The 27,347-nt window shown below is 34.5% G+C and overlaps 1 protein-coding gene across 5 annotated transcripts in view; it reads right to left on the bottom strand.

Moving 5' to 3' along the window:
* Btrc (beta-transducin repeat containing E3 ubiquitin protein ligase) overlaps positions 1–27,347 on the bottom strand; it is a 183,766-nt gene that overhangs the window by 72,975 nt on the left and 83,444 nt on the right. For 3 of the 5 annotated variants that reach the window (XM_077798928.1, XM_077798929.1, XM_077798930.1), the window contains one exon: positions 7,380–7,457. The exons of 1 other annotated variant lie outside the window; for it this stretch is intronic. In XM_077798928.1, the coding sequence (XP_077655054.1) occupies positions 7,380–7,457 (78 nt within the window). Of the gene's footprint in view, positions 1–6,915; positions 6,988–7,379; positions 7,458–27,347 lie in introns of those variants that run through there. One more of the 5 variants, XM_077798932.1, reaches the window with a different exon arrangement.

Below are 27,347 nucleotides of genomic sequence, written 5' to 3'. Positions count from 1 at the left end.
TCCTAACAACTTCATTTATAAAGACAGAAACAGCCCGCACCTACCAAAAGGAGAACTGAAAACAAAGTATAGTACATTTATTCCATGGAATAAAATAGTGAGAGAATAAACTACTGACAATACATAGATAAAATCTCATAATAAATGTTGCACTGCGTAAAATCAGACTCCAAAAATGCATGATCCCATTACATGAATCTCTAGGAAAGTGCAAAACTAATCTATAACAACAGTAAGCAATGCTTATTGTGGGACAATCCAATGTGGGTGGAAAAACTGGTTGGGAATTTTCTTGTGCAATGAAAATATTAATACAGCTTAACAGCGCTGGTGGTTACATAGGTAGACTGATTTATCAAGAATTCATTGACATACAATTAATATCTGTATAATTCACTATATGAAATTTTCAATAAAAATGTAACAAGTACTGCAGCTAACATTTTAGGGGGGAAAGTATGTTTGTCTAGTCAATTAATAAGAATATCATGCAGGCTGGGGATATATATAGCTCAGTTGGTAGAGTGCTCGCCTCACATGCATAATGCCCTGGGTTTAATCCCCAGCACTACCACCTAAAAAAAAAAAAAAAAAAAGAGAGAGAGAGAGAGAATATCATGCTGCTTCTCTGGTGGTAGGGGAGAATATTCACAATGACTAGAATTGTAGACCAGTGGTATAGTGTGCTGTTGGCATGTGCAAGTCCCTGGGTTCAAACCCTGGTGTACACATTTTTTTTTCAAAGTTACAAAAGATAGAAAAACTAATTTATTATCCTTCAAAATTATTCTCTTTCTACCTTATCCATGAATATAACATGTTTAGGAGGAAATTAGATATATCCCTGTCCTGAGAGTTTTCTAGAGTAGGGGATGGCTAGTGAGACAGGCTTTTATTTTCTGACAACATATCTGTAAAATGGGTATGTGACCTTCATCTCCCAAACAAATGACTTAGATCAGTAAATTAAATTTGTCACAGTCCTTTTGACCACTTTGGAATATAAAGGTTAAAAGCACAATATTTTACTATTATAAGATTTCTTCCAGTTTGAAATCAAACTAGTGAATATAATAGCTGCAGGCAAGAAGGTTCGGTCTTCAAGCAACATCTGAAAAGGTAGCTTCATGATGAACCAGAGGCAGAGAGTTCTGCGTTGGAGTACTTTAATATGTTTTTATACTGCATATAAAGCACATAAGCATAAACCAGTAAGATGCCTTGCTGAAAACTACCTTCTTTGTGAAAGCAGGCTGTAATTCTGAACAAGTTTTCAATTTTCACACTGCTGCTAGGGTAAAACATTTTAAAGAGTTTAATTTTTTACAATGGATTCAATGACATAGGATTATCTAACAAAGTAATGGCTAATCAATAGAAGGTTTAGTTGTCAGGTGAAACATATAACACACTAAAAGGGATTGATTGCCAGGCTTCTCCTTATTTACTAGAAGGTATATATTTAAAATGACACAAACTTGTTACCAGGCTGCATTCTTTTAACCTTGCAAAAAGCTGCTTAAGAAATCTGTTCAACAGCCCTATAGCAAAACAAGATATAGTATAATGAAAATGGCTAGCGAATGGGGGGCTAGGAGGAGCAGGAGCCTTTAGATATATAGCAACATCAAATCATGTCCTAAGCAAGAATACAGGATAGAAAAAGCAAACTACAAAGTGATATCTAGGGAAGCTGGAACTGGGCTTTAAAAATACCATGAAGATGTTATCAAATCTGGTTGAAGAGATGCAAAGCTGTATCTGATTTCATTCCATATTGTTCTTAGGGCAGATTTTTTTTAGGACTCATGCTGCTTGGTGTAATAGGCTCCCCCTTTCTCCTTCTTCTTTTTTAATGATACATCCAGATTAAGTACTGAACACAAAATGAATTGGGCCCATATGGATTTTGACCAGCATATAAGCTGTTTCCTTTATAATTTATTCACGATATCTCAACTCTCTATATGAAAATACACTTTTTATGGTCATTGCAACCCAGGAGTTCAATAATATTTTTCTACTAAGTCAATGATTACACAATTTGTCAAAGAATGATTACACTGAAATAAAAATAAAACAAAACACCAACCCCCTATTACAGTCTTTCTTCCTCAAAGTAATTTTAAGAAAGCTAGTTATTAAATTGCTTATTTTTGAAGAAGGGTTTTTGTAACTAGGCACAAATTGCCAAACTATGTTTTTTTTTTTTTTAACATTATTAGACTCTGAAGGATTCAGCAGAAGTGGGAAGTTATATAAACAAATCACTTCATCAGATTCAGAAAGATCACTTTTGTCTTACTTAAGAGACCTACATTAATTACCTTTAAGTCTTTTACATGGACTATTTAAAATATGTACAAATTTATTTATTTATTTCAAATGAGGTGCTTCTTCCAAAGTATTAAATAATGTCTACAAATGCAAAAGCATTTTTATAAATAGGTAATTAAAACAGATGACTAAAATTAAGTCAAGCTGCAAAACATTACCCAGAATGCACTATGATTTTTTTTTAATAAACATTTCAGGCAATTTTTCCATGCAAAGCCCAGAGCAGTTCTGGAAAAAAAAAAAAGGAAGTAAGAAGTTTCATAGGGTAAAAACCACACATATAATGAAATAATGCCAAACCCTAAAGTATTTACAAGATAGTCCCTTAAGCACAGTTTGTCATACTGCAATTACACCTTGCCTACTGCCAAGCCAAAGTGCTTACTATTGCCACTAGAGGGAGAAGTGTCTTAACACAAAGCAATGGTAGATAGGGAATGGGTTTTCTTGAGCAATTATCAGAACAAAGCTCCCTTGGCTGTGTGTACCTTCTAATTACTCAATACAATTAAAATGACTAACCTAAAACAAATAGAAAAAAAAAAAAACTGCCTGCCTGGTAGCAGGGACTTCATTAAACCTTTTCCCCTCATCAATCAAATCAGAAAGAAGAGAATACCATCATATTTGAACACTATAGAGCTCTTAAAGGAAGTAAATTCTGTGAGGTTTGACCCCCCCCCCTTTAAGTAAGAAAAGAAGTAGCTCTCTTGAAAAAAGAAATGTCGTGGTATTTACCCATCTGGATGCTGCCTTGAAAACAAATTGTCCTCCAAAGAATAGAAATATAGTATGTTTTCTCTCAGTTCACTGGTTTATGAATGACTTTTTGTTGTTGTTGTTTTGTTAATACACACTACAATGCCATTTTCTGTGTCAGTGATGTGCTTTTTCCTCCTACTCATCCAACTGTAGAAAGGAGCTGTACCCATCAGACTTCCATGCTTAAACTGGCTATTTTAACTTTTAGCTCTTCACCTCTGGTTTTTGCAGATCTATTCCAAAGTGATGTTTACAATAATGTAGAAATTTTTTTAGGGGAGGAAGAGATAGTAAGCAAAGAAAACAGTTACTTATGCCTTCTTTTTTTTTTTAAAAAAAGCATAAGTAGTTCCTTTTATAAGATCTAGTCATTAACAGAAAATGACAACAGAGTCATTTCTCTTTCAGCTGACAATTGTGACATTTTTCCAGCAGTGTGCAAGGTGTTGAAAACCTGGCAGCTGTTACCTCCTGGGATGAAGATACTTTTTTATCCTCCCTTGACAGTTTAACTCAGTGGGTCAGCACCTTTAAAGACTGCAAAGTATCCTTGAAGAGGATGGAAGCTTGAATTACTGCTCCCTCCCTAATCAATGTAAACCCTCACTGCAGGTGAAGGCTCCAGCTATAGAGGTGCATGGGGGAGGAAAATGTAATGCCCTGAGCCAGATGGTTTTTATCTTGTTTTTAAAGAATAAAGGAACAAGCTAACAAGGGAGACAGCTACTTTGTTAGCTTCTTGGCCTCTCTCATGGCTTTGCATCCCCAGGGTTCCAGCTACACAAGAGAAAGAATACAGAAAAACGTAAACACTTAAAGAAATATAACTAGAGGGCTGGCATCATGCTGCTTTCAAAGAGTTGAGAGAGCTCTACTCAATGCTTTATTTATCACTGCCCACGTTCTCAGGATGGAAAGTGGACACATACACAAAGGGAATGGGGGTTGGAAGAAGGATTAGACAGCATCACAATTTACTCAATTACAGAGAAAGGCTGGGCTGACAGATCCTATTAGCACCAATGTGAAGCAAAGGAGTTGCATGTTGTAATGCTACATTTTCAAAAAGTAATGAGTACTTTCATGTGCCCTGCAAGGCCTTTGCCCTCCATAACAGATATGAATAAAAGCCATGAAAACAGTAGATGTGGTTTCTTTGGCTTCACATTTTAGGAGTAAAAGAAAACTGTATCTGCTTTGAACATCCTTAAAGTAAAAGTTTATACTTAATACCAAGAGATGAGAAGATTATTCTGATACTAAGAAAATTGACTTTCTTCACTAGGATGCACTGCTTTACTCCCCTCCATCCCCCTATTCCTGGAAATGAAATGGAAAAGCAGGTGTACAAAATGACTTGGAAACACAGGGAGTCACATCTCCCAACTTTCTCCTTCATTTCCTTTTCTGGTAATATCTGTCAGGTTTCTGGAATTACTATTATGGTGGTTTTATAATACAAAACAGGAAATTTTCTCTCCTGCTCTATTTTTCAGAAAAGTTTTTTATATAAAGATTGTTATTATTTCTTCCTTAAATGTCAGTTGAAATCACCAGTGAAACCACATGAGCATTTTGATAATTAATTCAATGAAATAGATACGGGGCTATTCAAATTTTGTATCATATTGTGTTAGTTTTAGGTTGTATTTTCAAGGAGTTTGTCTATTTCATCTCAGTTGTCATATTTCTGGCATAGTTGTTTGTAATATCCTGTTATTATTCTTTTAATATATGTAAGAACTCTAGTGATAACTTTTCTTTTAGCTCCTCCAATATTTTATAGTTCTTCACTGTTGTTTCTTAACAACAATGGCAAAACTCCACTTTAGAATAACATATGGAAACTAGAAATTAGTTTAAAACAATACTAAATTGTTAGAACATAACTGAACTTTTTATAATCAATGGTGGGAGAATTCCTGAAATCCCATTAGAAACACCTGTAAAATAATCTCAAGAGACTGGCTCACATGATACAAACCTTGCTTATATCAACACTAGGTATAAGGTGGCCTTAATTTTTTTTTTTTTTTTGGTCTATATAATATGACTACTGTGGAGTGGGGGGAGATGGCAAATGGCACTTCCTTATTGTCATACCCGATAAAGAAAAGGAGAAGTTTAAACAGTTTATATATTATGTCCTTCTTTTAAAAAAAAAAAAAATCAGCAATGGGGTAATCAAGTTCAGGGCAGTCCTGGACAGCTGCCCTGTGACCCATTTCTATTGACCCCTGCTATTCATCACTCTTCCCTAAGATTGAGAGGGCAAGCTCCTAGGGAGTGACCACCACAATAGACAGACACAAGCCAACAGTAATCTGGTTTGAGCAAAAAACCAGATGGCACTGCAATAAATTTACAAATCTGCATTCATGGGGCTGTTAAAACACCCAGAAGCTAAAAGACTCTGAGGGCCCCTGGAGGATCTCCTACTTCCCTGTTTCTAAAGGCCATTTCTCTTTCCAAGAACATTGAGTTCATGCTCTTCACAAAGAGAATAGAGATAAAACCCTTGACAAAGAAGGGAGGGCGAAAAGCCTCATGACCTAATTAATCTCCTGAGCTTGGATCTCAACACTGAATGACAGATATTAGAAAAATCATTTTGGAGCACTAGAGGGAAAAAAAGGGCTGTTAAATTAAAGTGGCGGGGATGAAGAGAACCTTCTAAAACAGCAATGGAAAAAACAACACTAAATCTCTTTCATATACTACATAGAACAGATCTTGCTAGTAGAAAATGATTCAATAATGTATGCATTTATTTTTAAAATGAATCAGATTAGTCCCATGTGTGACCTGCTGGTCCATCTGTATGTGCTGGACTTAATAGGCACGATTCTCTCTCTTGCTTCAGTTTGAAGTATGAGAGAGATAAATTTAGTTTAATTTTCAACAGATCAGCCTATCCATTTTCCAAATGGACCATCTGGATCAGCCTATTAAAATTAATTTATAACTTTGCAGAGTGAAAATTCGTTTGTTAGCTTAAATAAAGTTGCCAAAACTTTTTGTCGTGTCATTGTTTTCTGATGGTTGTTCCTGTATAGTGGGCAGTGTTCCCACCTCCCAATTTACTTTATTCAATACTGTTCTATTGACTTAAATAAATTCCAAATAGTTAAAACTGTAACTGTATCAACATCAATTACTAATCATTTGTTTGTTTACAAAGCTTCCTGAACTGACTCAGTTCCATGTAAAACAATTATTTTATAAAGAAGGAAAAAGTGCCTGCTCAAAAAAAAAAAAGTTAACATATAGCAAATAAAAAATGACTGTGCCTTCATTCTAATATGTTCCCTCTAAATTAACACTATGAAAAAACAGCAGTCAGAAAGCAGAAGTAGAAACACTCTACCACCAGTGAGATCTGAGTTTCAAATCACTGACTCACAACAGTCATTTAACCTTGCCAAGGTTCCATTTTCCTCGTCCATAAACTGGAAATCACATCATATCCAACAACCTTACAGGGTTACTATGAGAATTAGTATCATGTTTGTTGTGGGTGCTCAACAAATATTAGGTGTCTTCCCCTCTGTCCTATAATGCCTTAAATGCAAGTACCTTAAAATTATTTTTACTATTGTTGGTCCTCATCTTATCCAATTTTATATAAAAAATAGATGGCATTTTTATTCTTTGGCAATACTTAAAGAACTTGTTTTTGTTTTCAATTAGTGAGGCTGATGTTAGAGGTTGCTATAGGGAGTGAGAAGGAAATTTTTTTTGGCCAGTATTTTAGACATTTTATTTTTTAAAGAAAGAGCACCACAGAATTGAACATTCACAAGTAAAACATGTTACCTTTTGGAGGTAGGGACACAGCAGTGAACAAAAAAATTTTCAAAGAAATCATCGATAGTGGCCTTTACTTCTAGAAAAAGCAAACAAAATATTGCTCAAGCTAACTTAATTACAAGCAGATCTATTTTGGTAATTAACTTTAAAAAAGTATTAAAAATCTTAACAGGAAAATAAGATTTAGAGTCAATTATTCTGTACTTAAGAAGAACTTAATTATTCCTGAACAGGACTCCGTTTCTTTGATTTTAACATTAACTACATATAACCAACTGACTATCTTTTGCTTTTGCACTTAGGATTTTTTTAAATGATTGTACATAATATTACCTGACAGATGGCTATGGCCAGATCAACTTCAGAGTATAAGACTCTTAACTTAAGTTCCAATGTTTAAAGAACGGCAAATCAAGGACTTCCTGTCTGCTGATAGCTTTTGATTTTCTAAGTAAGACTGAATTTCATACCTGTCTAAGTGAATTCTTCTCTGGTATTATCTTCCTAGGGGGTTCACCATTATTACAGTCTTCTCTCTCTGAGGAATTCTGTGAAAGAAAGTAAGCTTTAATTCAGTTCTCATTATTTTCAATCTTATTCTGTGGAAGTAAACTGAATTACATTTCTAATTCTGTAAGCTAGAATGTCATGTATATTTTATGCATTTATTCATTTTAAGATTTATATACGTATAGACATACATATATGTATAGGAAAATACATGCCCATATATATAAAAAAATGTAAGCAGGGATCTGGGTAGAAAATATTTCATCTATGTTTAAGCATTGCCCAGAAGATCACATCAACTGGAAGTCCAGTTTAATCATCCTTTGACACAAGTTGACACTGGACACAAAGAAGTTCCAGTCCACACTTAGTTGATAACAAGTTAAACCACAATAATTAAAACACTCTTTTAAATAACTAGTTCCCGGCTATTGTATATGTTTGGTTAGCACAAATCTCCAAGTATGGATCCCAAAAAACAGTTTTTTCTTCTGCTTCTTCTCATATTTGCTTATTGTCAATTAAGTAGCACAACTCTTAACACAAAACAATATTTAATCAGTGGTTTAGGATTAGAGACCTTTCTTGACACTCTCACCTCAAATAGTAGTTACGAATCTAAAATGTCAATCAGATTTGTATAACTAAGTAGGGTGAAATAATAGTCCCAAGTAAAAAAATGAGTCCAAAAAGTGCTAAAAATCTGCTAATTGACATAATGTAAACCACTATATCTCAAGGTAAATTCAAGAAAAACAAATTATTTATTACTTGAATTCTATTTTCTGCAACTACATTTGCAACATTAATATTTTAAAACTTGAAGTTAATGTATTTATTATATTACATATAGTTGTCACATTCTGACTGGGGAGTTAGCTTATTTTTAGGTCCAGAAATTATACAACCCATAAGTATTTACCTGAAAATTTTCATGCATGTATGAAATAATAATTATTATATAATCATTACTGTGTCTTAAACCTACATATAAGTTATACTTTTTTGCTTGTATCAGATATTAACACTTTTTTTAAAAAATAGTTTTAGTTATAGATGGACACAATACCTTTATTGTGTTTATTTATTTGGTGCTGAGGATCGAACCCAGTGCCTCACTCGTGCTAAATGAGTGTTCTACCACTGACATTGTGTTCATCTACAGCTAAAAAATATTTTTAAAAAGCTCCAGCCCCAGATATTACACTTTTAAAGGTAGTAAAAGATGAAAAATGCACTGTTACCTAAGGCTCTTTCAGAAACTTCACTACTGTGGCTAACACCTGTGTGCTTTGTTCATTGCCTTTTTTGGCATGACAGATCAGAACCCCAAAATATTTCTTTTGGGCAGAAATCTTTATAAGATTTAACTTGATGATTAAGAGATGCTAAAATTAAGACAAAGAAGAAAAATAGGCTATAAGCAAAGGATCAAAGAAGCAAGAACTTCAGAGTTCTAAATTATTACCCTCCTCATTTTGGAAAAGAAAGAAAAGGAATGAGAACTTTTGCCAAAAATTGGGGAAAGGTCCGGGGGTAGGGCTACACACCTATAATCTCAGCAACTCTGGAGGCTGAGGTAAGAGATCTCAAATACAAGGACAGCCTCAGCAACTGAGAAAGGCCCTAAGCAACTTAGTGAGACTGTGTCACTGGGGATGGGGGTGTGGATCTGTGGTAAAGCACTTCTGGGTTCAAACCCTAGTACCAAAATAAAAGGGGAGCGGGGGAGATAGTTGAGTTAATAACAATAAAACATGACAAATGAGGAAACTAGGTTGTAGTGTTAAAAATAACTCTTAGCCAAGAGGAAAAAGAAAACTCACAAACATTGTGACAGTTTTTTTAGACAGATTAACCAACTTTTTTCTACCATCATGAAAAATTAAACAAAAAATCCAAAGCTGTTGTTACATAAGACAGGCAGGGATGTTAAACTAGGCACCAGGGGCAAGGAATAGATATCCTTCTAATACTGAAGAGAAAATGCTGAATGCCAGTGAAAACGGGTAAAGAATTCTAGTCTTAAGAGTAGTGGGAATGATGAAATAGTCATCGTACCAAAGTGGTTGCCTGGGTGGCCCTCAGAGGCTCTCTAACATCACTCAGGAGACCTCAGCAATACAATGATTGCACTCTTATCTATGAGGAAACCCAATAAGAAACGTGCTTAATTGCTCTGGATCAACAAGCTCAATTATATCCAATAAATTCTATTTAAGGATAACTAGATGGTGCAGGCAAGAATCATCATTGTTGAATGTGATGTTGCACATCTGTGAGCCCAGCAACTTGGGAGACTGAGGTAGGAGTATCACAAGTTCTAGGTGATTGTGGGCAACTTGGTGAGACCCTGTCTCAAAACGAAATTTAAGGGTCTGGGGTTGTGGCTCATTGGTAGAACACTTGCCTAGCATGTGTGAGGCACTGGGTTCAAAAGGAAGAAAGAAAAGAAAGATATTGTGCTCATCTACAACTAAAAAATATTTTTAAAAAGATGAAATTAAGTTGGGCACAGTGGCACATGTCTGTAATCCCAGCAGCTCAGAGGCTGAGGCAGGAGAATCATGAGTTCAAAGCCAGCCTCAGTAAAAAGCAAGGTGCTAAGCAACTCAGTGATACCCTGTCTCTAAATAAAATACAAAAAGGGGCTGGGGATGTGGCTCAGTGGTCAAGTGCTCCTGAGTTCAATCCCTGGTGCCAAAAAAAAAAAGAAAAAAGAAATTAAAAGGGCTGGAGATTGGGCTGGGGTTGTAGCTCAATGGTAGAGAGCTTGCCTCGAATGTAGAAGGCACTAGGTTCGATCCTCAGCTCCACATTTAAAAAATAAATAAATAAAGGTGTTGTGTACATTTACAACTTAAAAAAAAAAAAGAGGCTGGGGGTGTAACTCAGTGGCAGAACATTTTCCTAGCATGCCCAAGGCCCTGGATTCAATCCCTAGTACTAAAAGGGGCCAGTGCCGGGTGGGATCATCATCATCATCATCATCATCATCATCAAGAGATGCAAAAGTCAGCAAGTGAAAATTTGATAAGTTAGCAGGACTGTTGCATTATCTCAAAATATTTCTCTGTAAGATACTTAATATTCACAAAGGTTAAAACAGTAACCTTATAGTGGAAAAATCTTGAAGACACCCCTTAACATCATGCGCCTCTTAAATGGTATACTGAGAATAACATATCATTACTTTTGAGATACCCCTTGTCAAAACTACAAAACCTAAATTTACTCATAAGAAAACATCAGACTAACCCAAACTGAAGGCCATCCTACAAAATTATCAATCTACTCTGAACAAAAAATGTCAAGGTCATAGGATACAAAGAAAAAGTAACTGTTCAGATTACAAGAAACCATGACACATGATGACTAATGTTAATTGTGATTTGAGTTTTTCTCTACAAAAAAGAATATTATTGGGACAATTAGAAAAATGTGAATAAGGTGTATAAATGTGCTAATAACATTAAATCTGTCAATATTAAATTTCAAATTGTTTTCCTGCTTTTTTTTAAAGTTTTGGGTGGACACAATATCTTTATTTTTATATTTATGTGGTGCTGAGGATCGAACCCAGTGCCTCATGAATGCTAGGTGAGCACTCTACTACTTAGCCACAGTCACAACCCCTTCCCGATTCTTCTTAAAAAAATATCCTTATTTATTTTTATGTGGTGCTAAGAAGGACCAAACCCAGTGCCTCATATGTGCTAGACAAGCACTGTACCAATGAGCCACAACCCCAGCCCTGCTTTCCCACTTCTAAAAATATACATAGGAGCCGCGCTTGATAGCACAAGCCTGTAATCCCAGCTACTAGAGAAACTGAGGCAGGAGGATCACAAGTTCAAGGTCAGTCTGAGTGAGTCAGCAAGACCCTGTCTAAAAATAAGATTAAAAAAAAAAAAAAAAGGTTGGAGATGATCTCAGTGTAGCATGCCTGGGTTCAATTTTTAGTACTGGAGGGAAATTTACAAATAGGAAAATTCACTTTTTGATGTATGATTCTGTGAATTTTGACACAAGCATAAAGTTGTCTAACTATACCATACTTAAACTATGAACGAATTTTATCAGCCTTTATAATGAACCCATTTCCCATTGAAAACCACTTTTTTTTTTTTAAGCTCCTTAATTTGGCCTTTTCCAGAATGTCATACAGTGTATGTATAACCTGTTGAAACTGGGTTTTTTTTCTTTTCTTTTTTTTTCTTTTACTTACTACAAAATATTGGAGATCTAGTTATGTTGTTATATAAATTAGTATTTCTTTCCCTTTTATTGCCAGGTAATATTCCACTGCATTTGATTTCCTGATTTTGATAATTTGTAGTACAATTCTTTAAAACTATGTCCTTGTTTTTAAAAAACATGCATTAAAACATTTAGGGGTAGAGAAATATTATGTCTGTTAACCCTCAAAAGGTTCAAAAATTATAAGTAAATGGATATATGTGAGATATGCAATTGTGATAATGTGTTGCCATTAGGTGAATTGGTAAAGGATATAAGGGGATTCTTTTTTTACTATTCTTTCGCTTTTCTATAAATCTGAAATTATCTCAAAATAAAAATTAAATAAAATAGGTTGAATCTAGAATAAAATATGTGAAGAAACAGGAGGGAGTAGTTAGAAAAGTGAAAAATAAATTTTAGGGGGAAATAAAATTTTATTAAATTAAAACTAACTCAGAAAACTTGACCGCTGAGAAAAACTCATTTCCAATACTTGAAGTGTTTCATAATAGGAAATAATTTGCAGAAAGTGGTGGTAGTTCTGGAGTAACAACATTCTATAAACAGCACCAGTATATTAAAATATTTCTGAAAAAGATTCTCTTGTTACTTTTTATATTAATTCAAATTTGTTGTTGTTGTTTCTTGGTACTGAAGATTGAACCCTGGAGCACTTTACTACTGAGCTATATCCCCAACCCTTTTTTTACTAAATTGCTGGGGCTGATCTTGAACTTTTTTGTTGTTGTAGATGGACACAATACCTTTGTTTATTTTTATGTGGTCCCAGGATAGAACCCAGTGCCTCATGCATGCTAGGCAAGTGCTCTACCACTGAGCCACAATCCCAGCCCCATCGGACTTTTTTTTTTTTTTTAACATTTATTTAGTTGTATATGAACACACAGTATCTTTATTTATTTTTATGTGGTGCTGAGGATTGAACCCAGCACCTCATCCATGTGAGGAAAGCACTTCACCACTGTGCTACAGCCTCAGCCCCAAGATCTTGAACTTGTGATCCTCCTGCCTCAAGACTCCTGAGTCTCTGGGATTATAGATATATGCCAACATTTCCAGCTCAATAGTTTTTTTTTTTTTTTAGTCTAGTTTACTAATTTAGAATTAAAAGAGGCAGAATAAAAGTCTCACTGGCACCTCTGAATCTACTTTCAAATTGGAAGCTTTCAGGTTATAACACTGGCAGACATGGGAACAGAGGTTTAGATAGAGTAATTAAGAAAATGAAATACTCATGCATAAGATCTCAGGGATGTATTTTGGATGAAATATTCTCAGAAGTCAGCCTGGAATGAATTAAGAAAAAGTAATTGCATTTTAAAAGTATTCAGATAAAAATTTCAAAATCAACTATTTCAAATCAACACATCCAAATTTAAAGCATTCTTTTGCCATTCTCACCTACTTCTAGGTCAGCTCCTTTTCTTCAGGCTTTTGTTTTTATTCCAGACTTTAAAGTTTTCAGAGTTGGTTTTTAATCAATCTCTTTTCCTTTGAACATTATTCTAATAAATTTCCAGTCTATAAATTTTCCTTTTAATCATCTATTTTGATATATCTGACCCTAATTTTACATTTCCACTGCCTCCCCTAGACTAGACTCCCAATACCTCTTACCAATGCTATTGGTATTACAACCTTTTGACATTCTTGCCTAAATCTATATCTGTCATAATCTAAACACTACTGCCAGAATTGTCATTCTAAAAAGGTTACTTCATAATGCACCAATAAAAAAAATACAGAAAAAAAAAGGTTACTTTCCTGCTCCAAAACCTTTTTCAGCTTCCTGACATCTACAGGACAAACCCAAACAACAATTACTACTACTACTACCTACTACTTTTTTGTGCTGGGAATGGAACCAAGCTTCTCATGCAGTATAACATTCATAATCTAGTGAAACCTAACTCTGCATCAAAGTGTCTGCACCATTTACCTGACATTCAGCATCATTCACCCAAAAAAGAAGAGCAATTTTCTTATCCTTGTACTTTTGCTAATTCTGTTCCCTTCAGCCTTATTTCCCAACCTCTTCACCTACTAAAATTCTGGTTCAAGTCAACTAAAATGAGACCTGTTCTGAGAAGCCTATGCTTCCTCCCCATCCCCACCCTCAACCCCTATTTGGAATTTATCTGAATTAACACTTTATTTTGGCACTTACTCTTTGTATATATCTATCTTTATGTCATACCTTTACATGAACATGTTTTCTACCCCCATCCTGCAGTTCCTTCAAGGGAGAGAGAGTTTCTTTTTCACTGTCATAGCCCAGTAGCTCAAAACAAAATTAGAGAACGTAAATTTTTAAAATGTTTGTTGGATTGAATGCTATTGCCAGATTAATTTTTCTTAAACACCACTAAATGTCATGTTGGTCTTTTTATTTTTTCCCCAGAAAATTTTTTTAGTGACTTCTTTCTTTGTTTCCATGAAATTAAATACTTACTTCTAGGCCTGGTTTTCAGGACCTTCCAGAATTTTCTGCCACACCATACAAAGTTATTTCTCTTAACATATATTTCTGCCTTAGTTAAGTCTCACAAACCATGTGATAGGCTTTTGAAACTTTCAGAGGAGAAGGATCCTTAATTCTAGTTGAGTTCAATTGATGATTATTTACAATGTTAAAATGAGGTTCAACAGTCTTATTTTTCCTAAGAAACCAATCACTCCACCTTATTCTATTAGAAATTCCTTAACATTTTATCTCGATTCATACAATTTGGCATTAGTTGCATACATTTTTGCATCATAACTCAACTAATTAATAAGAATGAAAACTTATTTGTAAAAGTCTTATAGCTCCCTCTTCCTGCCAATACATTACATCATATACAGACAACAGATGCTCAATAAATAATTCAAACCTTACACCCATAGTCCAGTTAACTTAAAAATGCTTTTCATAGCAGAGAAATTTCAGTGATTGCGCAATTACAGTCCTACTGTCCTACTACTTATAGTGCCAGTGTGATCATTTAAAGCAGAAGTTAGCAAGCTGTAGCCTGTGGCATATTTTTGCAAATGAAGTTTTCTTGGCACACAGCCACACCCATTCATTTACCTTTTGTCTATGACTGCTTTCATACTACAATAGCCCAGTGCTCACAACAGATATCCTACAGTCCACTGGCTCTTTATAAAAAAAAGCTTGCCAGTCCTTGATTAAGTAGGAAAAGATCTGTGGATAACCAAAGCAATCTAACTTTTCAGAATTTTGGGTGGGGGGCTTAGGGGGTTGTTTTGGGCACATAAGAAGAAATAAAGATGTGTGGATGGCAACAAAAAGCAGGGTAATAGCTGGGGGAATATTCTCCAAGATCTAGTCTAATGGCTTATTTAACTATTTTCAGTTCTATTTGAATACACAATTCCTGATAATATGGATAATTAAGAGTTGATTATATAATCAAATGAAAACCTAATTTACCCAGTGATGAAAAGTCAAGCCACTCATAATGACTTATAATAATCTTGCAGTGAGCATCTTGGATGGTATAACAGAGTCTGAACCTGTTTAAATAGACATCTAGAAGTAACATTTTCCACCTATGCCATTCTTCTCTGGGAGAATGCAAAGAATTCTGTGACTGGGATAATCTTATCATTTTAGTAAAGCAGATAATTATAACCCTGATTTTGAACCCATTTTAAAAATGGAATCAATTGCTCATCATCATATAGAGTGGCAAGAAAAAAAAAATCTTGGGACCAATTTCTACCAACTAGTTGCAAACACCATATAGTGAGCTTTACTGATAAGTTAATAACCAGATTAATGCTTTTCTCAACTTGTTATGAGACTTGGAGCCAATTACTGCCTCCAAATACACATGATTTGCAATATTCAAAAATAGTAACAATTATTCCTTTACAAGGTTAAAAGGTAATTTAGCTACCTGAATAAAATCATTCAAACTCTTCAATGAAAGTGGGTGTGTGTACACTGTGTGTATGTGTGTGCGCACACGCATCTAAACAATTTTAATTAATCCTTCTAGAATACAATGGGAAAATTTAGATCATTTAAGTTCAGAAGCTGACTGAAAAATCCTATTAAAGGACTAGTTTGGGGGAAAATCTAAAGTGTCCTCATAAGGTAATATTCTCTGCATGTTTTCATGCACACTACTTCTCTGGCACATTTATCATTTGACATACTCTATTAAACCACAGCCACATCAAAGCCTCCCTATATACTGCTAAACTTCAACAGATCCACCAGTTAAAGCTTTCAAGGAGTGCTAATTTCTAGTGATATACTAATCCTTGTACAGTACTAGGAACCAGACAGAATGGAAAGCCCTCACTGGAGCAACCAAACAGGACTTCCATTAGTATTGCTTTACTCCCTGAGACAGAAGTAAAAAACTGCCAAGTCGATTTCTCCCCCTGCTACATTGTCCAACACTAATTATAAAACACTACAGATGCAGCCTTTCTCAAAATGCAAAGGGACTGTGTATATTTGCAAAGAACAACTATTTTTTATGCTTCCAAATTCTTAATCCTGTTTGGAGCTGTCAGTGGGGGTTAATGGAAGCCTTGGATAGGAGAATTCCAATCTGGTTGGCAGATGGATAGGTTGGTTATAGCTGCATAACTATGTCTTGCCTGCAGGCACAATTCAGAACACTGTTAAAGCAATATAAAGTCTCTGTCAAGCTGAACCATTTGGATCAGTAGCAAGGAGAAATAATAATAAAAAAGAAGTTCATTTCTGGGCCTTGTGCATTTATGCTAGTATGCAGAAACTGATTAATTGTCATAGTATGCTGGTCTTCTATACCTCAGATTTCTACTTCTAGAGTAGATTTTGCATGCTAATATAATCATTCTCCCTCTTGAGACATTAGCAAATAATCAAATGAAAAACAGGATCATAATTTACTGAGATTCAAGCAATTCTCTATGCAAATTTGACTTGTTATTGCTGCTGCCTCGTTAATCTGAATGCCTTTGACAAACTCCTTTGATTTATGAACTCGTGACAACTCCAATGTGTATATATTTTGCTAGATTGACATTATCATTAAGAGTGGGTGGACTGAGCTCACATGAATGGCTGATTTTACTCGCTGGTGTCTGCTGCTCAACAGCTGAGCATCTCCTCCTCACAAAGCCCCTGAGCGGCAGGCTCTTCCCATCTTCCCATCCATTCATCATCTCGATGTTAATTGGCCCAGGCTTTAAGCAAATTTTCAACACGATTTAAAGGCACGATGACACTGATTACTGACCCTCTGCCATACGGTGCCTATTGATTAACCTGACAGAGATGATGAGCTTGAGGGAAGCTAGGTGTGTGGGGACCTCAAGGGGAAAAATATATTGTCTATGCAGGCAAACACTTGTCATTACCTCATGAGCCAGAATTTGCACAGCACACATTCTTAAAACACACTACTGCTTTAACACCTACAGCTAACACAGAAAGTGCTTTCTGTATTCAGAGATATTACAGATATGTCATGTCAAAGCACATGACACATTCAGTATTTAGAAGAACTCCCTAGATAGATGGCTGCCTTTCAACCAATTATGCTTGTGCTAGCTGATGTATATATTTTAGTTTAAATGAGAAGAAAGTATTATTGGGTAGCCTGGTAGCGTTATAACATATCAGAAAACAATAAGAATGGGAGAACAAATTATATTCTTGAAAATAGAGAAATGAAGAAAGGAAGGATTAAAATTATCATCCCAATACTCCTATAACAAGCTGCCATTCCACCATTAAAAGAAGAGATACTCTAAAAGAGAAAGAAAACATCAGCTGGATCTTACCAATCTTATTTTTGTTCTTTTAATACTGCTACCTGATTCAATTGCTAAACTATTCCCAATACAGAAATTACCAAATAAATATTTTTAAATAAAGCAATTAATATTTTAAGTCCAACAAACATACCCCTTAAATTGTTGCTTGCCCATATTCAATAACTGTTGTACAAACTGTTTACTTAGGGAAACTGTGCAGGATCTTCGAAGATAAGCTTCACAAAACCCAAATACTTCATTATTAAGACAAGGAAATATGAAAATTCATAATTAATAGTTACTGATCACATACGTTAATAACAAATGAAACCTGCTTTAAGATATTACTAGGTCTGTAAATTTATACAAGCAAAGTCATGCACTACACCTCAGGAATCAGACAAAAACCATCTTTAAATAGGGACAGTTATTATATAAAACAAAAACAAAAAATATCCTCCCTCTGGCCACACATATCACCTTGTTTACTTACGAGTCCTGGGGGTACAGCCAATACACAATTTTATACACGGAGATTTTGAAGCAGCACTAACAGTTATTTTAAAGCTAAAATAATAGAAAACTGAACAACAGCCCAGCTGTAGTCCCTATTACAGTGACATGGGCTGTTAATGTAAGAGATCAAATGTTTTTCAAGTCAAACAGCATTGGTGCCTGTTATACTGGAACATGAAGCTTACTCCCTAAAAGCCTGCCTCCTGCTCTTTTAAGATAAACAAGCTCAACTAAGCACTGAGATGCTCTGATAAGAAGGACAGAAAAGATGAACTGCACCAGGGAATGACAAGGCTAGGGAGTGACAAGGCTTGGGCATGACAAGGCAGGGGTAAAAGCAGTATTGCTTTCGTTAATTTCAAATCATAAAAAAAACATCAAAATACAACATTTTAATATTTTTCCATTAAAGTCTACCTGTAAGAGAAAGGTGAATTTGCAACAATAAATATAGGAATCCCACTAAAAGAGTTAAAACAGTTATCTGTGTTTTGTGAAGAGGAGAGACTGCACAGCTGTCTGAACATATTCAGCTTTGTGACTTCTTAATCAAAGATTTGAACAACAATTTAGAATGACTCTGAGTATATAAAAGTGTTTGTAATTATGTTAATATGTTCCGCATCAGAAGCAATAGTCCATTGAAACTTTAAAGGTTTTAGCTCTAAATACTTGATTTAAAAATAAAAAACTTCTAATGTATTCTTTCAGCTATGGTCAAACTTTTTTTTTTTTTTTTACATTTCATGACATGTATTATTTATTTATTTATTTTACATTTTATTCTGGCTTTACATGATGATGCAGTCACCAAACCACATCTATTTATATGAACATCAAGAATGTTTTCCCCCTTGAAGATGTCATGATTATATATTTAAGAAAGATCCTTTGATGCAACAATTTTCTTTGCTGCCCAGTCTAGAAAATATTTCATCCAGGGTTCCTGATATAGTTCTCTGTGAATTAAGAGGCAAACATTTGCTTCTACTAATAAGGACATCTGGTTATTTTTGTAACTCAAAGACATCTGCATTATGTAGATCTTTCAGATTTCTCAAAATCGGCTTGAGAACTATAGAACCCTTAGGATCTGTGCCAAAATCTTTGTTTTCCCCCTAATGAATTGTTTCTCCTGTCATCATTGTTCCTGAGGGTTTTTTTTTCCCCCTAAATGATTTCTTCACCTTAGATATCTACCTCACTTTGGTATTACCATTTTATTACAATTCAATAATATCTTGAAAGAAAATCAAGTTTCTTTAACTTGATAAGCTGTAATATCTTCTAATGTCTATCATTTCAGAATAAAAATAAAACCATTAAGTACATTTCTGAAAATCAGACTGGGCTAGGTTAAGATTTGTTGTTTAGGTTTATATTTCTATTGTAAACTGTCCCTTATTTAATCATTATTTTTTTCCTGTATTATTAACAAAGTATTATTCTAGTGTCTTGTTATTATCCTGTAGCCTTTTTCCACTAATTATAATCTTATTGTCTTTTCAGGTCTTTAATATTATTACAAATACCATTCCCTTTACCGATTCTTACAAATTTTGGGTTCCCAAGGTTGAAACACATGGCCCAATATGTCTTGAAGTGATGCTTTAATGAACACACACACACAAATCCCAATTTTTCTGCCTAGTTTTCCTCTTAAAATACTAAGCAGACTAACTAGATAGTAAGGATTCTTGAGTTTAATTTATGACTTTTGCTTTTACTGTAAATCCTATTTTCTCATTTTCTGCTCATTTCCACTTCAGAAATAAAAAAAAAAAAACTAGAATGAGGGGAAAAAAACTTAAAAAAAAAAAAAACAGAAAACTAACATAACTCACTTTGACTACATTCTTCATAGGTCTCTAAGTAACCATACACCAAGGTAGTACTGGCCTAAAAGATTTAAAATTTAAGTGAGAAGACTTCTATTTCCAAGGAGTCAAAGATCATATACACAGATTCATGTCTTCAATATTTCATTTGTTAATCTTATCAAGCAACAAAATGAAAATAAGACCAAATCAGATTAACTTGGAATTTTACCAGGAACAGGTTTGATACATTTATTTGGGAAGATGGGCTAATTTTACTGCCCTGGGGATAAACAATCTTGTAGAATTTCATTGTTGTTTAAAACAATGATCTTTGATGGGTAAGATATTTTAAAAGATTTTTCTTTTTCTCCAATTGAATGGATGTTTTCCCCTACTATAAATGGTTTCTACTTAGAGGATATGTTTGTTTATTTGTTTGTTCAAACAAAATTATTTTTCTTAAGCCTATAGTCTCATATTAATGGAATGCTAGAGAATGGCTGTATACCTCTAATTCCCCATTTTGCTAACTATGCAAAATTTTGTTTGCATTTCTGACATTCTACAATTAGATTATGCTATCATTACTTTCCAAACCATAGCTGTCTTCAATCTAAAGAATCACAAGGAATCTTCTTTCTCTGAATTATCATATAATCCACCACAATTATCAAAAGCAAATTCTATCAGATAGGAGGAATAAAAATTCTTTGAAAATATTAATGATCCTTTGTTGATTAAAGAAAGATAAACGAGAAACATTAATTCAAATGCTTCTGAGTTATTCTGCCTTTGATCAGCACCTCAATTTTAATATGGCCATTCAATTTAATTTAATAATCACTTTAGAATGAAATTTAAATGTTAAAATTTATCAATGTGCCAATTTTAATCCATAATCTTTTAACAAAATCTGTTATTAGGGGGCTGGGGATGTGGCTCAAGCGGTAGCGTGCTCGCCTGGCATGTGCAAGGCACTGGGTTCGATCCTCAGCAACCACATAAAAATAGAATAAAGATGTTGTGTCCACCGAAAACTAAAAATAAGTAAATAAATATTTAAAAATTCTCTCTCTCTCTCTCTTTAAAGAATCTGTTATTAGCTATCATCAACAGCATTTTATTGTTTTATGGGATTGAAAAATCGTTTCATTAACTTCAGAGTTTGATAATGGATGACTGGTTTGAAAGATATCAAACATTAATTTTAATACCATAGTATTTGTTCTTGCAGTACAAAAATTGTAAATTTTGTAATAGCCAATTTTGGAATTGGTTTTCCTGCCAAAATTCTCACTTGTGGAAATCTTTTGCTTCTACAGGCAAAAGAAGAAATGATTGACTTCAAAATCAGTTGCCTATAACTGACAGCTGTATAAAGGACAATCTGGGTAGTGGTCAGTAAAGAAAGTAGAGTCTTTTCTAAATGCCAGTGGTTCCCAACATCTCCTTTTCTTCTGTGTGGAATGAAGTCTGAGAGCACTGACTGGTGGGTCATTCGACTCACAAGGGCCTGGAAAGTTTTCAAGAATAACAGAGGTCATGTAATTGCCAAAAGAGCATTAGCCACTCAATCATAATGGATAATTAAATGACCTACATGATTCCTGAAATAGCTGCTCTATATTTGGTCTATTACTTGCGTCCCTCAAGATAAGCTACTCGTCTGGTCTGCCTTGACCTGCAAAGTCCAACCTGTGCCTGAAAACTAGCTGCATGCTGCTATTGCTTTGTAACCCCCACCCCCACCCCAGTAGTCATGCCCCAGACTATGCTTTCAAGAGGACACACATAAAAAATCAATCTTGTATCCTTTCCCCTATTGTGCTCTCTGGAATACAAATCACATGACTAAAGCCAAGAAAAAAAATTAGTAAATTCCTAGTTAGATCTTTGTGAGACAGAAGAAAGAAACCAAGATCTTTAGGAAAGGAAAAGTCACAATAATTTTTTAAAAGTTTTGTTCATATGACTTCAAAGAATTTTACATTTGATTATAAATCTAGTCAGGGTTCTGTATTTTCATTTTTTGTGGGCACCAAGTCATTAAAACTTCAATTGCCTGGACTACATTTTTGATAGTGAGGGCTATCCTGGTCTAGTTCTTCAGTCCATATACAAAGCAAACTGCCTCTCAACAAGCTGAAATATACATGGCACCAACTGTTTACATAATAACAGTAGGAAAAGGAGCAAGACTTTCACTTCAAATTTTCATTTCTTTGAATAGTTTAGTTCAACAGTCTCACTACATTATTTGATTAGATAATACAACCAAATAGCAGCCAGCTGCATGAAATAACTAAAATGTACTAGAGAATTTGCTTCTTTAAGGGGAAAAGGTTTTTCGCCTATGGCCCTAGAGGTAACGGCTCATCCAGCAAACACTACAGAAAGAGGCAAGAGACAAGCAACCCAACATAGCCTACAATAATGGCAAGGGACGGGGATGTGAGGGACAAAGGAGTTCACATTTAGAATACCTTGGAGGTTAGTAGATTTTTCTGGTTCCACAGGAAATTATGTAGCTTGAGGCTACCAACTACTTTGATTTCTTACTAGTACATGAATGGCTTATTAAACCTAGAACATATCTGTTTTAGTTAACTTCTGGGCAGGGAGGGGTTAGAGGGGGAGAAGAGAACAAAATGTACTTAAATGCTGAATTTTTTCTCCAGGCTGAATGCCTTTCATCCAATAAGACATTCAAAGCAGTGACCCAGCAAATGGACTGAAAAAGCAATCTTCCGTCCCAGTGCCACATTATCATTCCTATTCAGTATTCTCCATGAGATATCTCAATCAGCTGTGTGTAAGTGACAACGCAGCCCATTGCTGGGTTAATTAAACATTTGACTTTAACACCCTCCCCGTCATTAAGCAAATAAAAACAGATAATTCAAACTGCACTTCATCCTCAGGGTACACAACACACATGTCAAAATTAAGAGAGTCCAAGGCCTCTGGGGAATTCTGCTGGGGCTATAATCAGTTTAAATCTTATCTGGTTTATCAATTATTCTATTGATTAAACCAAAGCGATTATATACAACTCCTCTGCCACATGGGATTGATGTCAGCAGAGCAAGAAAATAACTCCAGGAGGTTCCAAACTGATTTAAAAAGGGACCAACAGACAGACCAATAATAGTCGATTATTACATGCCAGTGATCCATATACTGAAGAGTTGATTCTTAGTTTCAGGCGGGTGAAGTGAACTGTTTCCAATCACTATGTCCTTCCGCTATACCTTACAGTTGGCTTGAGTAAATTTATGTCATGGAAGATCAACATATTTTCTACTGATTTAAACAGAAGCTAGCATGCTCACTCAGTAGTTGAGACATATTTTATAGATACTGACTCTTAGCTCTAACAGAGAGAAATTCAAACAGGGAAAACTAAAATCTTTTTCTTTTCTAACCTATATGCATTTGACCAGTAACACGTAGGTATAAAAGGAATATACTTGAGGGCAAATTCTCCTAAAAATAAAGCTTCATCCTGCCATTACAGTTCTAAACCACCATACTTCTGAAAAACAGAACCTAAGAAATCACAAAAACCTTACCACAAATACAGAGTCAAGACTTCTTTTATTAATTCCAAGGGCAAACAAATTCAAAGCTATTAATAATGCTGAAAATATAGAGCTGTATCTTCAAATGAAATGTTGATATTGAAACTGTAAAATATCAAGTTTCTACCAGAAAATTTTAACCACAATTTAGATACCCTCCTGCCCAATTCATCGTGAAATATCCTTCAAGTGTCTAGAACCCTTATCACCTCAAGGCCATGCCCTTCTATATATGAGAAAAACACTAATAAAACCTACTAAGAAAAGTGGGCGGGGGGGGGGGGACTTGATACTACTCCACGTCTGAAATCTGTGTACTCCTAGCCATGTTCTTCAGAAAGGAAATTTGTTCACTGCTATGTTGTGCATTCAACCATAATTCAACTTATCTTCTTCAGATTTTTTTGTTTTCAGGCAGACTAAGTAAGAAACCTACATTAGCATGCTGTATTATACACTCACCACTAGAAATACTGAGGGTGCTATTTGTAATTGTATTCTTTTTAAGAGGTTTGTTCTCTGCAGCTGTTTTCTGCTTGCAGTGTATTTTGTGTAATCAGCACATCATCATAAATACATTGGCTGTTCCCCTGAGGGTAGCTGTCAGTGTTTAATTTACAGAACAACCTGGCCAATGTGAATTTTAACACTACAGCACTATGGCAAGGAGTTACCACACTCTGAGAAAAACAGGTTTCTATGAATTTTTATATCAAGAGCTAGTCCCAGGACAATTTAGGTTCTAGAAATAGACTGTTTAAAGAAGTATTTTATACCTTGTATGCAATAGACTCTTTCCCACTGACAGCCTTAGAAGAAGCCCCAAACCACAAGTAGGCACTACTTGGGGAGACAAGGATTGAAAAAAATCTATGATCTACCAATAGGAGGCATTGTAACAAATGTTACTCACCCTTCTTTAATCTACATGTAGAGGTATCAGAATCATCACTGTTCCTTTGGAAGTGTAAAGGTAGAAAGGAAAACCATTTAAGAAACAGAGTACTCCAAAATATGTGTAGCAGTCTTTTCAGTTGAGATGAGCTGTAAGTGACATGAACACAAGTATATACTACTTTCCTAGGGCTGCTATTAAACCACATCTCTAGGGAATGAAATCAATAGTAATTAATAATATTATTTCCCCCAAAATCATATGCATAGTGACTAATACAAAAGTTTTCCAAAAATGGCTAATAAATAACTAAAAGCTACTTGAGAATAGTATCTGAATCTTAATTTATGCCTAATACTTTGTGGTACCTGACACACAGAAGGTACTCTATACATGATTGACTAGAGGTGTAGTTAGTTTTCAAAAGCCATGTTATTTGCAAAGCTTCAGATCTATGTGATGTCAAAAGCATTTTCTAACTCAGTAATATGTCCTTTAAGGCTGATATAAAAAGTGCATATAATTTTAATAAAAGCTATTTGTACAAGAGACCTAAAAAGCTTAATCTTACAATAAAAAATAAATTCAGCCAAAAATATTGGCATATTCAAATAGTAAAGATCACAAAAAATTACAACTTCTATACTTTATACTTGTTTCTTTCATGTAATAAAATTGAGAGAGATCATTTTAAATGCTCAGCCAGGCAACCAACAGCACTTTTCTACTACTGAAGTGATAGTATATGCATTCTATAAATCAAGCATTTTATACATACACACACACACACACACATACATATATATATACATACATATATATACATATGTATTTTTCTCTTAAGGCTATTTTGCAAGTTAAAATGCCTAAAATTAAAATGAAAGAAAATATAGTTCATGTGATTTGTCCTCGGTGTATTTGCTTTTAGTAAATTATATAGAATTATATGTTCATATGTTTTTAAAAATCAATAAATTGTAACTAACACTCAAAATAGAACTATCTATGTTCCAGCTATACCATTCCTTGGTATTTATTCAAAAGAATTAAAGTCAGCATACTTTAGAGATATATGTGCACCCAAGTTTATCACAGCACAATTCACAATAGCCAAGTTATAGAATCAACCTAGGTATCCATCAATTGATGAATTAATAAAAGAAGTTTTATTCAGCCACAAAGAAGAACAAAATTGTGTCATTTGTAGGAAAATGGATAGAACTAGAAAGCATCCATGTCAAGTGGAATAAGCCAGACTTATAAAAACAGTATTGTATGTTTTCTCTCATATATAAAAGCCAGTGGAAAAAGGAGAAAAACAAAACAAAACAAAAAAGGGGATGTCATGAAAGCAGAAAGGAGACCAACAAGGTGGAGGAGAAAACAGAGAGGGAGGAGAGGCAGGTAAGGAGAGTTACTGAGGAGTAAAATTAATCAAATAATGTTATAGGCGGGTACCAATACAATACAATGAAATCTGCCATTCTGCATAATTAATATGCACCAATGAAGAAATTGTGATTAAGAGATTCTTTTTGTTAAAAAAAAGGAAACAAACTTATTTTGGAGGCTTTCAAACTTGTGCAAATTTGTGGTAAAATTAAAGTTCCAACTATTAAGTAGAACACAGATAGAACTCACTCTAATACTCTTATCATTAAATTTTTTTCTGTAACAATTTTTCATCTTATGTAAGCAAAATTAAATACAACAAAATCTCATAATGCTTTTAAAATTGACCTCAATTTCTGTCAACCAAAAAGAGGGTCTATTTAAGAATTCATTCTTTGTATAATGCTAAAACATTTAAAAAATGCAATTGCTTTTTACACATTTATGTTACATTAAAGGCACAATGAGAAAGAATATGACCCATTATTAATTTTAATTTTTTAGCTAATAAAGATTAGAAATTTTTAATTTGGTTTAATATATGCAACTTAGTACTTAATATTTCATTAAAAACTTTATGCTTAATAAAACATATCATTTTCCATGAAGAAGTTCATCACAATCTTTCCTTTTCAATTTAAAAATCACAAAAATGTACCCTAGGACCATTTGAGCTACTGTGGACGGGGTTAGACTGAGGTCATACTAGATCAAATGACTGCATTCTCCTCCCTAGAGACCATGTAGTAGTTCCATAGGCTGCCATTAGATAGCAGCACAGTACACACCATCAGTCATGTCTCTCACAATCTTTCCTGTTAAGGTTGGAATTATCTGTTTTACACACACACACATATTCAATATCTCTCTCTCTCTCTCTCTCTAATTCAATTAGTGCACTCGGCAACTCCAGAAAAGAGTAATTCAATTAGTGCATTGTGGAGCTCTACAATACCTCTAAGCAGATGTTCACCATTTTCAGGAACTGGAGCTAGGTTTAAAATACCTATACCATGCAGATATTCTACTACATCATGTCATTTGTCAAAGTGCTTACCTATGCCTTTTTGGCAAAAAAAAAAAAAAAAAAAAAAAAAAAAAATCAGGAAACAAACACAGGCTATGTTTCTAGAAAATTTTCCATCACCCAAATCAAAGACATATGTGCAGTATTAAATTATATTATCCATGGGCTGGGGTTGTGGCCCAGAGGTAGAGCGCTTGCCTAGCATGCATGAGGCACTGGGTTCAATCCTCAGCACCACCTAAAAATAAAATAAAGATATTGTGTCCACCTATAACTAAAAAATAAATATTTTTTAAAAACTTACATTATCCAAATGATGTTCCAAATAAAATGCATCTATCTACACCGTGTTCTATATTATCATATAATTTTTACATACTAGCATATTGCACTTTCTTTTTTTGGGGGGGAGGGGCACAGTCGTAAGGATGGAAAACCAGGGCCTCATGTAATCTTCCACCACTGAGCTACAGCCCCAGCCCTTACTGTATACTTTTTGTGGCACTATTTCTAGTTATGCATGCCATACTATAATAAGGACAATGTCAAGGTGGGATACACGTACAAGGACAGACGCTCAGAATGATATCAACCAAAAAAGAAAGTTACAAAAATAGCATGAATGATTCTTGATATTTTCCAAAGAAAATATTTACAAAATATTTTCC

Source organism: Urocitellus parryii, chromosome 5, assembly GCF_045843805.1.
Source record: "Urocitellus parryii isolate mUroPar1 chromosome 5, mUroPar1.hap1, whole genome shotgun sequence".
NCBI classification, from domain to species: Eukaryota; Metazoa; Chordata; class Mammalia; order Rodentia; family Sciuridae; genus Urocitellus; species Urocitellus parryii.
This window is presented reverse-complemented; position numbering and strand designations above follow the sequence as displayed.